Here is a 13,070-nt window from a genome sequence, read left to right on the forward strand (position 1 = left end):
AAGGAAACAACTTCTCTATTTTTAACCTACTGTTATAGGAATGATGGAATCCCTTGTCTATGCACAGCACCAGGCTGTAGCGTGTGGCTGCTGAAAGATAAGAAAAGCAGTCTTGTCAGCTGGATGGGAAATGACTCTTGGTTTAGAAATTATCTGCCTCTCTAAGACAGTATAAGTAGTAGCCTTAATGACAAATACAAAAAGCAAGTAGACACCATAGACGACACTTAGAAAATGTTAAGTAAAAAAAACAGAAGTAGGACTCCATACCTAAATGATCACAATGATATGAAACGATGCATATGCATGGATGAATACCGGGGAAAGGAAGCTATATATAAGATTAGGAAAAAAAAACCGTAGAAAGACTCTAAAGAGTTGTTGGATCAGGTGACACTTTCTGTGACGTTATTTAAATATTTGGGTCTTTGAAAAGAAGTTGCCCTATATTATTTGTGGAACTAGGAGAACAAAGATTATATAATCAAATAATTAAACGTCCTTGGGGTAAACAACAGATGCACCATAGCATCTAAAAGAAAAGTGCTGGTCAGGCTTTATATTAGCAGGGAATTCCATAAAAATCTAGAAAAACTATTGGTGAAGTTGCTTGGGGCACCTGGAGTTGTGAACCTGTGTATTTTATTTCTTCATTTTATTATTTTTTTTGTATAGAGCTTAGCTTAGACTCCTATAAAATGTGGGTGCCTAATACAGGAAACCGTTTTAGATTAGCATTGGATGCAGTGGCTTTTTAAAAAAAGAAGACTGTTGGCTTTTCTTTTTCTAATATTTTTTAGCCCCAAACTGTCGTCCTAGCATTCATATTTTAATTCAACCACTCACAAAAATGCTCCACATTTAAATCACGGGAAAGAAGCTTTTCCAGCGCTGGCATAAAAAGAGACAGCATTTGGCATTTATGCACGACAGACATAATGTTGTAGAACATTTTGGAAATATGTGGCTTGAATATTCAAAGAACGACAGAAGAGGGGAAAGGAAAATATAACAGGTAAGAGATATTTGTAATTTTTAGGTTCATAGTCCTATCCCTTGCTTGGATTCTCCTCTCCTCTGTCAGAAGTGTTTTCTTCCTTTCTCCATCTTCAAACCATCAGTGAACTATGGTCTTGCCTTATAGATGGTCAAATTGATTTTAAAAATCTCAAATTTAAGGGGCGCCTAGGTAGCTGAGCCGGTTAAGCATCCAACTCTTGATTTCGGCTCAGGTCATGATTTCACAGTTCGTGAGATCAAGCCCCGTGTTGGGCTCTGCCTTGACAGAGCGAAGCCTGCTTGGGATTCTCACTCTCTCTGCACCCCTGCTCCCCCGCACGCTCTCTCTCTCTCTCTCAAAATAAATAAATAAATAAACTTTAAAAAACGTTAAAAATCTCAAATTTCACAAAATTTGAGCCTGTATTTATTTATCTGTCCAGTTAAGTAGACATTTCAGTGCCTACCACCTACTGCGCTACTCTGATTCCCCTCGGGTGAAGTTAATTTTTGCAAACAGTGGGGGTGTAGGTATTTTTGAAGCCCACCGCTTGCCCACTGACAAGTAAACAAAGACTTGTGGGATCCAATTCATAGGACAGCCTGGCAGCCCTCAAAAGGTGGAAGGCTTTGGTTATTTTAGTCCAAGGCCATGGCTTGTCGACCCATCAGTAAAAGTCACTGAGTTCACCACCCATTTCTTCTCTCCCTTTCATTCCAGAAAAATCCGAGAATAACACAATAAGAGGGAACTCTCTCCTCACTGTCAGTGATGGAAAACATATTACAGGAATGCCAAGAACTCTATACAGCATCATCACGCAAATCGGGCAGTTGCTTGGCCAAGAAATTCTTTGGGAGACATTCCAGTGGTAACGATGTGAATTTCACATGGTGATCAACACTACGGAGGGGCAAATGCCATGCATTATGTTACAATCTGTGCAACAGCTCTCACCTGCTTCTATGGTATATATGAGTTCTGCATTTTCCCCTTTGTCTTTGTCCAGAGCCGTCACCTGCAGAACAGCTGATCCCAGAGCAGCCGATTCAAATACAGATGCTTCATACAGTGGGTTGGTAAAATAAGGACTGTGATCATTAGCATCTTCCACATTCACAATGACTCGGGCCAAGTTTCTTCGATAAGGAAACTCCTGATCTCTGACCTTCAGGCAAAATACAAGAAGCAGCAGGACTAAAATCTTAAATTGCAAGGAAGTCACATGGCTATATCTGTGGTAAATACCAAAGGAGGTAACTCACACCAAGTGCTTGATGCAATCCCGGGCACACAGTAGGTGCTCAGTAAATGATGGTATATCAAGTGAGGACACTAACCGGGAACAAATTGAGAGTAAGGGCCCCATCCATTTTATCGCTCAGCATTCTGACTGACCTACGGTCCATCCTCAGTCTGTGTGTGTGTGGAGCTGATGCCTGGGCATCACCGACACAGCACTTTTCTCTGTACCACCTCCCACCGCCACTACCCCCTCATTTGTGTATATATAGCTGCTAATGGAATGGCAGACGGGGCTCTTCTGAGAGGGAAACAAAAAAGTTTAATGAAAGAATTAACAAATGCAAAGCAGGCACTGCCATTTATTCATTCATTCAACAAACATTTATCGTCACCTATTATCTGTCAAGTCCTGGCTTCACTCTCTCCTGACTTCAGCAGCGATTCAGATTTGGTCCTTGCCCTCAGGAAGCTAACAGGATCATAGAAATAAGTAAGCAGGTGTAAGGCCTGGTGGTAAGTGCCAGAATGGGAGTGAGGAGTAAGAAGAAGTTAAGGTGGCATTCAGCTTCTTGGAAGAGGTTAACAAGAGCAAGTACAAGTGGTAAAAGGGGGGCGTGGGCCACCACATATTTCAGGCAAGAGCCAACCAATGCCAAGGCCCAAGACCGAGGGGGAGCCCTGATTCCCAGGAAGAGGAACTAAATCTTCCTAAAATGTGAGAGCCCCCCCCCCCTTGTGACTTCACCAAGGAAACTTGCCTGACCGCTTGAAAGTTTCCCCTGCTTTGCATATGCCAGGAGCTTGCAAATAATCAATTCTTTAGCCCTAACCACATGATTTTGCTATAATTTGCTGTAGCACTAATCAAATGTGTGCCTTCCATTTGTTCAATTATAGACTCCATAACTTCAGAGGGATGTGAAGAAATTAGAAAATAGACCGAGGAGAGCCATCAAAGGGAAAGGGCTTTTCAGAAATAGTACCTAGAAGGAACGAGCAAAATGACTTAAAATGGCTTTGCTGGGAGAAAGGCAGCACAAAGGACATGTTTGCTCTAAATAATCAATTACGGAAATGATAAATGATACAGGGTGACCAAACTGAATTTTGAGTTTGTTAAGGAAAGAATGAACAGAAATGACTTGACTAGTGAGAATGGAATTAGTCGTTGGCGTAAGGTTTCTGCCCCTGAGTAAAACACATGCAGAAGCACCCCAGTGAATGTGCTCAATTTTCCTGCCTGTAGACCGGCCCCCTACACCCAAGGACAGAGCTGAGCTCTGTATATGAAGATTATTGGAATCTAGGTCTGTTCCAGTGGAACATCCAGTGGAATGTGTCTCTTGTATCCTCAGTGCCTAGAGCAGGGCTTGGTACACAGTAGGTGCTGGAGAAATATCTGTTGAATGAATGAGGGTGGATCTGATGGTCTCTATGAGTCCCTCTTCTTCCGCCCCTGGTGTCACAGCTGGAAACCACAGCCAAGGGCATGGCATTCCAGCTTCGTCTTGCCCAAGAGGGTTTCCAGACTTGGGAAGGAAGAGTAGCACTCAGTGGAACATCACCTTCAGCTGCTAGGACACTGGTAGCGTCTTAGTGTGTTTGAAAGCCAGTCAGTACACAAAATTTAGTCTGTGTCTTCCTACTGGTCTTAAGGAATTCAGGGGGTCTGTTAGGCAGTAGCTGTGCAATGCAATGGCCCACAGGCACTTGGGTGGTCAAAGGGACAGATTTTAGGCCATAAGCTAATCAAAGGCGTTTCTCTTCATCTCTACTTCCCACTTATGTGAACTCGAGCAACTCCACTTTAAAATTAAAGCAACTTCCATCCACATAATTCGGAGGCCCCATGAGCCCCACCTCAGACCTAACTAACACTCTCTGCAGGCTTCGGAATGTTTTGAGATCTCTCTTGGGTGCCAGTATTCACTGGTCCAATGCCTGTGCAGTAGGTAATGACTCAGTTCCCTACATGCCTCCCAGGACTGAGCACTGCATAGGGTGAGTAAATGATCACCCTGGTGATTAACTTCTCAAGGAACTTCTGTTAAACTTTTCCACAAAAATCTTCTGGATGCGAACCAACATCATAGCCTGGGAGATTTACAGAAACATGGCCTGTTCCTTCCTTCCCAAGTCAGCCTGTCAGCAGCATTTCCTGGGAAGCCACTGTCTGAAGAACTCATCTAATATTTCAGTTTGGCAAAAGTATCGAGTCACTCTGTAACAATAGCCAATTCCTCACTGGAAAAAAAAAAAAAAAAAAAAAAAGCAAAAAAGGAACGCAGCCCTGCTGTGAAAAGACCAAATGTACTACTCCTTACAAAACGTAAGGGCCCTGTACTCCTGAAGACCAAGGAATGTGTCTTGAACGGTCAACGACTCTGTTAGGAGAGCAAATCAGCAGTTTGGTCCTACCATTATGTTGAGGATGTGCTTGTCCTGGGCCTCATGGTCCAGCCTCTCGGCCGTGTAGAGCACACCGGTGCTGGGGTCAATCCGGAATTTTCTCATACTGACAGAGTCGATGCTGCTGTGGACAGTGTAGCTCAGCTTGTGTTTCTCGTCTCTATCGGTGGCTTCAATCTGCAATATCTCTGTATCTGGAAGCACGTCCTCGGAAATTGTCACATCGTAATTCGGCTGAGAGAATTCTGGGCCATTATCATTATTATCCAGCACTTTGATAAATACCTATAGTTAAAAGAAGACAGGAGTGATGACTAATGCCAATTCACTCATTGCTAATAAAGAGGCCCCCTCCCACCCCCCTCCCTCCGTGTCCTTGGAGCCCAGCTTCTAGCAGCTCTCTCAATATGTAGGAAGATCTCGTATGAAAACACTCTGTAATTAGAGGTTGACAATAAACCAGTGGTTCACATTAGCAGGAACATAAACTATGAGCTAATCAATATTCTCACTATTAATTGAGCAGCTGAGACAGCCCCCTGGGGGTGATAATTCCACAGGCCTATTTGAGGCACAATGTAAGAGATCACAAGGTGACCTTAGTTTGTTAAGTTCCTGTTGTCTTAAGTTCTGTTATGAGCTCCTCCGGGTGGAGGTACTGTGGAAACAGTGACAGGGTGGGAAGAGTAACAAAGAGGCAGAAGAAGGGGAGGCATGGACACAGATGCGGCATCCTCAGAGCAGTCAGAACTCCTCAGCTGCAGGGGCCCCACACAGTGGCTCTCCTTCAGACGGGAGGGGTCTCGCGAAGAACACGGCACGGATGGCGGCTGAAACAGGAAGTCCCCGGGTTGTTTTCTTTTGTCAGGCATTTCATTATGAAACATTTCAGGCAGACATAAGTAAGAAACAGCAATAAAAGAGCTAGGTCATAGATTAATGAACCCTCACATATTTATAGCTCGGCTTTGACTGTGATCAATTTATGGCTCATCTTGTTTCCTATATATAGTGGTTCACCTCCATCTGCTCCCCCTATTAGTGGGAAGCAAATCCCATAATTTCAGTACGTAACTCCAAAAGACAGGGATCCTTAAAATAAACACACACACTACCATCACTGCCCTTAAACAGAGAAAACAAGGATTCCTTAATATTAAATATTCAGGGTGTTTATGCTTCTATAATTTTTTACTGTGTCATCTATGTTTACAAACGTATTTTAAAACATCAGACTATTCAAATAAGGTCCAAACACTGCAGTTGGTTGATATGCCCTGTAATTATCTTTTTTCTTTAAGTTTATTTATTTATTTATTTATTTAGAGAGAGCGCATACACGGGGGGAGGGGCAGAGAGAGAGGGAGACAGAGAATCCCAAATAGGCTCTGCACCGTCAGCGTAGAGCCCTATGCGGGGCTTGATCCCACGAACCATGAGATCATGACCTGAGCTGAGATCAAGAATTGATCCACTTAACTGCAGGTGCCCTTAATTATCTTTTAATGTATAGATTCTCCTTCTGTCTCCTTTTATTTCCTTGCAATTTTTATATTATATTGTTTTATATTATATCATTGCTCGTGGTGGTAAATAAACTCCACCATTTTCTCTTTAATTCCCCCAGGTTGAATTTTGCTCATTGCTTCCCCTTGGTTTTGTTCTCCATGTGCCTCTGTTCCCTGTATTTCTTATAAACTGATAGTTTGATCTAGGAGATTTGGTAAGATTCATGCTCAATTTCCTTTTCCTTTTTTTTTTTTTTTTACATCTGGATATATATTGTAGTTCTGTCTGCAATACCTAGTTCCCACTCTTGTTAAGTGGTATTGGCAACCCCTGATGATCATTACATAGATGACATTTATTCATTAAAAATACAAAATGGTAAGGTTTGAATTCTGTGGTTTATTCCTCATTTATTAGCTAGAATAGTTCTAACAAGAAACTTCTCTCCAAATATTTCGTTACTCTGAAGGACAATTCAGATAGTGAAGTCATAATGAATACTTAATTCTTTCCCTTTATTTATCATCTCAAAATGATAGTTTGTTCTTCAGCTCTTCCCAAAGTGACCAACGAAGCATTTTTTCTCAAGTGTCAGTACGAGCTCATGAATTTAATCACAGCTGATGTTTCTGTCCATTGCAGTTATTATACTTATTGATGCACAAATGGCCCTTCCTTGGCCAATGGGAGCCTCTTCAAGTTGGCTCATGAGATCTTTTGACACAATCCTAGTAGTCTTTGATAGCTTCTTTGCTTTCTAATAATTGCTACTGGTGATTTTTTTCCAGGGTCACCTTGTACATTTTCTGACCCAGTCTTGTAATATCTATTTCTCCAAAAAACAATGATATCTTTTTAGTTAGAAGTGGTGCTAGGAATGATCATTGCTGTTGGATTTACTATTGTGTTTAGTTTGCTTCAATGGACAGAGTCAGCGAGAGTTTTTTGCTGTTGATAATTATTTCATGAGTTCATACTGACACATCCAATTCAAAATTAGGGCATCAAGGTTTTTACTTAATCTCATTCTTTTTATATCTGTATCCCAGGCTAAGACCCTATGTTGAAATTTCTCATGCTCAAAGACATCATCACAATTACTCAGTTTTATATGAAATACATGCACACAAGTCTCAGAATAACAATAACAACTTTGGTGCTGTAATTCTATTACAACTATGATCATTCAAAAACAACTTAATATTATTTTTAGTTCCTTTGATTTTGAGATTTATCCCACTAGGATAAATTAGGATATACAGTCAAATTAGTATGTTTAAAGCCACAGAAGAGTTCTTCTCTGTGTAGATATGCCACCAACACATTTAAGTTTATTGGCTTTCATTTACTTTAAAATTTTAAACTTGTCTTAACAAAATTGTGGTTTATATACACAATGGAATACTACATGGCAATGAGAAAGAATGAAATATGGCCTTTTGTAGCAACGTGGATGGAACTGGAGAGTGTGATGCTAAGTGAAATAAGCCATACAGAGAAAGACAGATACCATATGGTTTCACTCTTATGTGGATCCTGAGAAACTTAACAGAAACCCATGGGGGAGGGGAAGGAAAAAAAAAAAAAAAAGAGGTTAGAGTGGGAGAGAGCCAAAGCATAAGAGACTGTTAAAAACTGAGAACAAACTGAGGGTTGATGGGGGGTGGGAGGGAGGGGAGGGTGGGTGATGGGTATTGAGGAGGGCACCTTTCGGGATGAGCACTGGGTGTTGTATGGAAACCAATTTGACAATAAATTTCATATATTGAAAAAAAAAAACTTGTCTTAACATTTAATTTTGTTTTTATATTACATGTAAGAGTACCACTGTCAAATTTACAAAAAAGGTATAGTCAAAGTAGTTTAGCTTCTCTTTCCCCTTCACCCTATTCCCTTCTTCTCCTACAGGTAATGATTTTTTAAAGATTAATGTTACATTTTATCCATCTCTTTTGTTAACATAAACATTATTGTATACAACCCCCCCCCCCATGCTCTTTAACTTAACATCATATCAATGATTCTCAACTGAGGATAACTTTGTCCCTAAGGGGATATTTGGCACTATCTGGAGATATTTTTCATTGTTACAACTGGGTGTTGGGGTGTTCCTGGAATCTAGTGGGTAGGGGGGCAGGGATGATGCTAAACACCCTACAATGCACAGGACTGTCCCCTGCAACAAAGAAGTATCTGAACCAAAATGTCAACAGTGTTGCTGTTGAGAAACTCTAAATCATCATATTCCAAAGACAATCCACAGCAATATAGAGATACTCTTCCAATGGGTAGATGGATCACAGTTAAGTCAACCATTCCTCTATCGATGTTCATGTCAGGTGTTTCCAATTTTCACCCTTAGAAAAAATGCGCCATCAAGAGCCCTGTGTCCAGGTCTTTTTATTTTTTTGCTACCATATATATTTGAGTCCCTAGAATTCTGAGTGCTGGATCAAAGGATAAGTGCTTATATAGTTTTGTTCATTATTTCCTTATTCCTCTTCCCAAAAGTTTTATTAATTTGCATTCCCATAGCAATATATACGAATGAATGTCTTCCACAGCTTTGCCAACAAAGTATGTACTCTAACTTTTGAATCTTTTGCCAATCTGATAGATAAGAAATAGCATTTCAGTATACTTTTAATTTGCCTTTCACTTATTATGAGTGAGGATGGGCATCTTTTCATATGCTTAAGAGTCATTTGCGTTTCTTTTTATGTAAAAATTATATCAGCTCATTCCTTATGAGTTAAATGGCCTTTTCCTTCTTTATTTTTGGTAGCATGGTGATATAAATTGCAAATATGATTTCAATTTTGTTATTTAACTTTATTTTGCTATGGTGATTTTTTTCCATGCAAAAGCTTTTATTTTTATTTTTATGAAATTGAAAACATCAGCCTTTTCCCTTATTGTTACCGGATGCTAAGTCATAGTTTAGAATACTTATATTTTTCAGGTTATAGGTGAATACACTCATTTTTTAAAAATAGCATTTACACGTACCCTTTTCTTACATTTACATCTCTACTCCATTTGGAATTTTTCCTATATTATGTGAGAAATGGATTCAATTTCATTTTTTTCTACAGGGCTCTCCATTTACGTCAATGCTACTTTTTACAAGACTGTCAAATTCCACTGATTTGAGAGGCCACCTTTATTGTATGCTAAGTTTACATCCGCACATGATATATTTCTGAATTTTTTATTTTGTTCAATTGGTTTCTTTGTCTTTTCATATGTCAATATAAAAATGTTAATTAAAAAGGCTTTATAGTGTGTTTTAATTGCAAAAATTAGCCCCTTTGTTCTTTTCAAGGAGTTTCCAGGCCACGCTTGTTTGCTGTTCTTCAAAATGAACTTTATAATCAGCTTGTATAACAACTGACAAAAAACTGACAGCCTTTTAGATTGGATTACGGTCAGAGTATAGTTTAACTACATGAGAACTAATTCCTTTCTGATGGAGTCGTCCTATCCAAGGACATAGTTTCTTTTTCCATTTGTTCAGACCTACCATTTTATTTTTCAGGGAGTTTTAGTTTTCCTCAAATAGATTTTAAACACTTTTTGGGGCGCCTGGGTGGCTCAGTGGGTTAAGCATCTGACTTGGACCCAGGTCATGATCTCACAGTCTGTGAGTGTGAGCCCTGCGTTGGGCTCTGTGCTGACAACATAGAGCCCGGAACCTGCTTCAGATTCTGTGTCTTCCTCTCTCTCTGCCCCTGCCCCACTCACACTCTGTCTCTCTCTCTCTGGCAAAAATGAATAAAACATTAAACAAAACACACTTTTTAAAGTTTATGCATGTGCTATATCCTAAGTGGGGTCTTCGTTTCTATTTTATCTTTTCCCTTTTATTTTTTTTGCTATTTACGCTATTGATTTGTATGCTGAATTTATAATCTGTTATTTTACTAAAGTTTCCTATCATTTGCAGCTTTTCTATGTACTCCTTTGAACTTTACAGATGCATAATTATACTACATGCAAATGGAGAGATAGTTTTACTTTTTTCTTTTTTTTTTCCTGTTTAAATACACTTTAATATATACTGTTGATTCATTAACATTAACTCATAGTCAACAGCACTATAACTCAGGCCTGAATGAATCTCATGGAACACACATATTTTGTCTATAAGGCACATCAGCATGTCCTTCTTGCACTTGGGAACACTGAATTGCATTTCAGTCCTACACTGAGGGATCTTTTAAACAGTGAGATTGCTGACAAAGAACACAAGAATGCAAAAAATGTGGCACTAAATAGATTGCAAAAAGGACACTTGTATAGAGTACAAGAGCTAAAACAGGAAGGCAGAGCATCACTCTGTTCAACCATAGCAGGGAAAATATTTTGCTGCTCTATGCATGTCCAGGAACGACCACAAAGGTGCTGAGAATATTGACTTGGGGATTATAGATAAATATCAGAGATCATCAGGGTATACCCAGCATTTAGCTCAGGGCTGGACACAATGAATTGCAGGTACTCAATAAATGTCATAGTTAAATATTTAGTATCTTTGTACACAGAGTTTAGACATATGTGATACCACAGATTTTAGTCTCTTTGGCCATGATCCAGGTAAAATGATGATTATAAAGATGATGATCATAATGTTAAGAGCATAATTTAACAATAACAACAATGACAACAGTAAAACCACTGGACATAGCAGTAATGTTAATAGTAGCAATAACTAGATCAATGACCATATGTTTCCTTATATTTTTCTAGTACTTTAAAAAAGCTTCTTTATCTTTGTTGGGTCTTCTTGAATTTGCGGACCATCTTAATTATCAAAAGCACCCGAACGCATATATCCAAAATACGCAAATGCCAAGGAGTCCATGTTGAAGCATTACATTTGTTCTACCGTTTCCTTTTTATAACACAACTTGCTTTATCTTACCTATTTGCATTGGTTAATACTTTTAGCACAAGTTAAATAGTATTGGAGCCGGTGACATTCCTGTCTTATTCCCGACTAATGGGAAAGCTTTTACATATGCAGGTACTTGGCTGCATTCTAGAAAATTATTTACTTTTTAAAATGTGGTCAGACCACGGCTATTCTTATAAGCGGCTGCATTGTCACTCACGTTGACGCACATGTGCTTTTTCTTTTCTGAGGAAGAGAAAAGGGCAGTGCTACGGCCTCTGTGCCCAGAAGACTTGCCCAGTGAGTGAGCCTGACATGGGAACAAGATTTGCTTGCAGTTTATGGTTAAAAAAAAGGGCTAAGAAGTGTGCCTGTGAGTTTTAGGTATTGTTTTATCTCCACTGTATTTGGAAGGTCATACTAGATTCTTTGAATGCCAATTCTTTCCTTTAAAAAGTTCAAGTTAACTTAGTCAAGATGCTAAAATATTTGTGTGCACAGAAGCAGTTATATTAACGGGATAAAAAAGCCCTTCCAGCCAGCAATGCTGCCCTGACCTTCATGAAGTTTCAAAGTTGATGTGCTCCTGAAAAGCTTGCCTCTTTCTGCTTGCTTTGTCTTGTGCCTAATCTACAGTCAGAACAAGTGTTTCTCTGTAAAAGACTTCCTTCTCCTCGTTTGCTTTTTATTTCCCACAGTTGGGGCCATTTGTGAGCTCCTGAACTAACAAACAAAGCAAAGTAACTCTCAAAGATGTTGTGCTCAAAATGGTAATTGAAAGGCCTAAAGAAGTATAATGGAATCAAAGCAGGAGGAAACCTGAATGTAGGAAGTCTCTTCAGCGCTGGATCCAATGGTGCCTACCACAAACACTTCGGGTTTTGCAAGCTCATCTAAGCTAAGTCTGGGTACGTGCCAAGCCTGGCTTTACAAAGGCTCATGGCATGAAGTGTCCTTGGGGTGAGTTACAGGGGAAGGCCTCGGTCTTTCATTAGAATCAATTAAGTCCCCAAGTACTGACAGTCTGTTCCGCCTCTGTTGGCATTTTGAAACCATATTTAAAATATTCTATGGTTGTGATTTCAAGGGTAATGCTCCTTGGATTCTCCCCAAGCTTACAAGTTTTATTTTTGGATGTGTAAGTAAAAAAAAAAATCATGTCAGTTTATGTTTATTTTACAATTTATAAACCTGTATCATATTTGTTTCTTAACCTTTATCGTCTCTAGTTTATCGATGGGAAAAATGTGAATCAGAGAAGTTAAGGGGTGTGCCCAAAGTCACAACGGCAAGGCCAAACTCAAACTAGGTCATATGGAGCCAAGTTCTACATTCATTCCGTTATGCCATCTCCATGTGCACTGAAATTATATACACATTAATTATAAATGCACCTAACATACGTGAACAAATGCGTGTGTACATAGCACGAACCTTGTTATACCGAAATCCTAACTGACACAATAGACAACAGACGTGACCGCTGTCATTTCAGGAACATTATTCTAAGCAGAAAGTTCCCTGCTGCCTTTAAAACTGGAATCCATTTTCAAAAATTGATTCACTCACAAATTGTTAGGCATGGATCTATTACCAACAATGAAGTTTTACCATTATTATTGTTTTTTTAATAGGAAATCCTATCTCAGAGTTGGTTTGCTGCTTTATTTTATCTCTATATAATTGTATTAGTTCCAGCATTTTCCTAACCTAACTACAGAAGGAAGTTTGGGGTTGCTTTCTTTTTCACCTGCTAAGAGGGAGAAGGTGCTGAGGATGATAAAAACTCCTGACAAACAAGTGTCCCTTGGGAGTTCCTTGAACTAGGGAATCATGGAACAGCTTTAGCAAAAGTGATTTCTTCTGGAACACCTGGGTGGCTCAGTCGGTTAAGTGTACGACTTCAGCTCAGGTCATGATCTCATGGTTCGTGGGTTCGGGCCCTGTGTTGGGCTTTGTGCTGACAGCTCAGAGTCTGGAGCCTGCTTCAGATTCTGTGTCTCCCTCTCTCTC

The 13,070-nt window shown here is 39.6% G+C and overlaps 1 protein-coding gene across 1 annotated transcript in view; it reads right to left on the bottom strand.

The window, feature by feature from the left end:
* LOC122201174 (protocadherin Fat 3-like) overlaps positions 1-13,070 on the bottom strand; it is a 272,884-nt gene that overhangs the window by 5,462 nt on the left and 254,352 nt on the right. The window contains exons 7-8 of the mRNA XM_042907116.1: positions 4,664-4,939; positions 1,958-2,168 (exon numbers count right to left, since the gene is read on the bottom strand). Coding sequence (XP_042763050.1) covers positions 1,958-2,168; positions 4,664-4,939 — 487 coding nt within the window. The remainder of the gene's footprint in view (positions 1-1,957; positions 2,169-4,663; positions 4,940-13,070) is intronic.

This window comes from Panthera leo, chromosome D1, assembly GCF_018350215.1.
Source record: "Panthera leo isolate Ple1 chromosome D1, P.leo_Ple1_pat1.1, whole genome shotgun sequence".
Lineage (NCBI taxonomy): Eukaryota > Metazoa > Chordata > Mammalia > Carnivora > Felidae > Panthera > Panthera leo.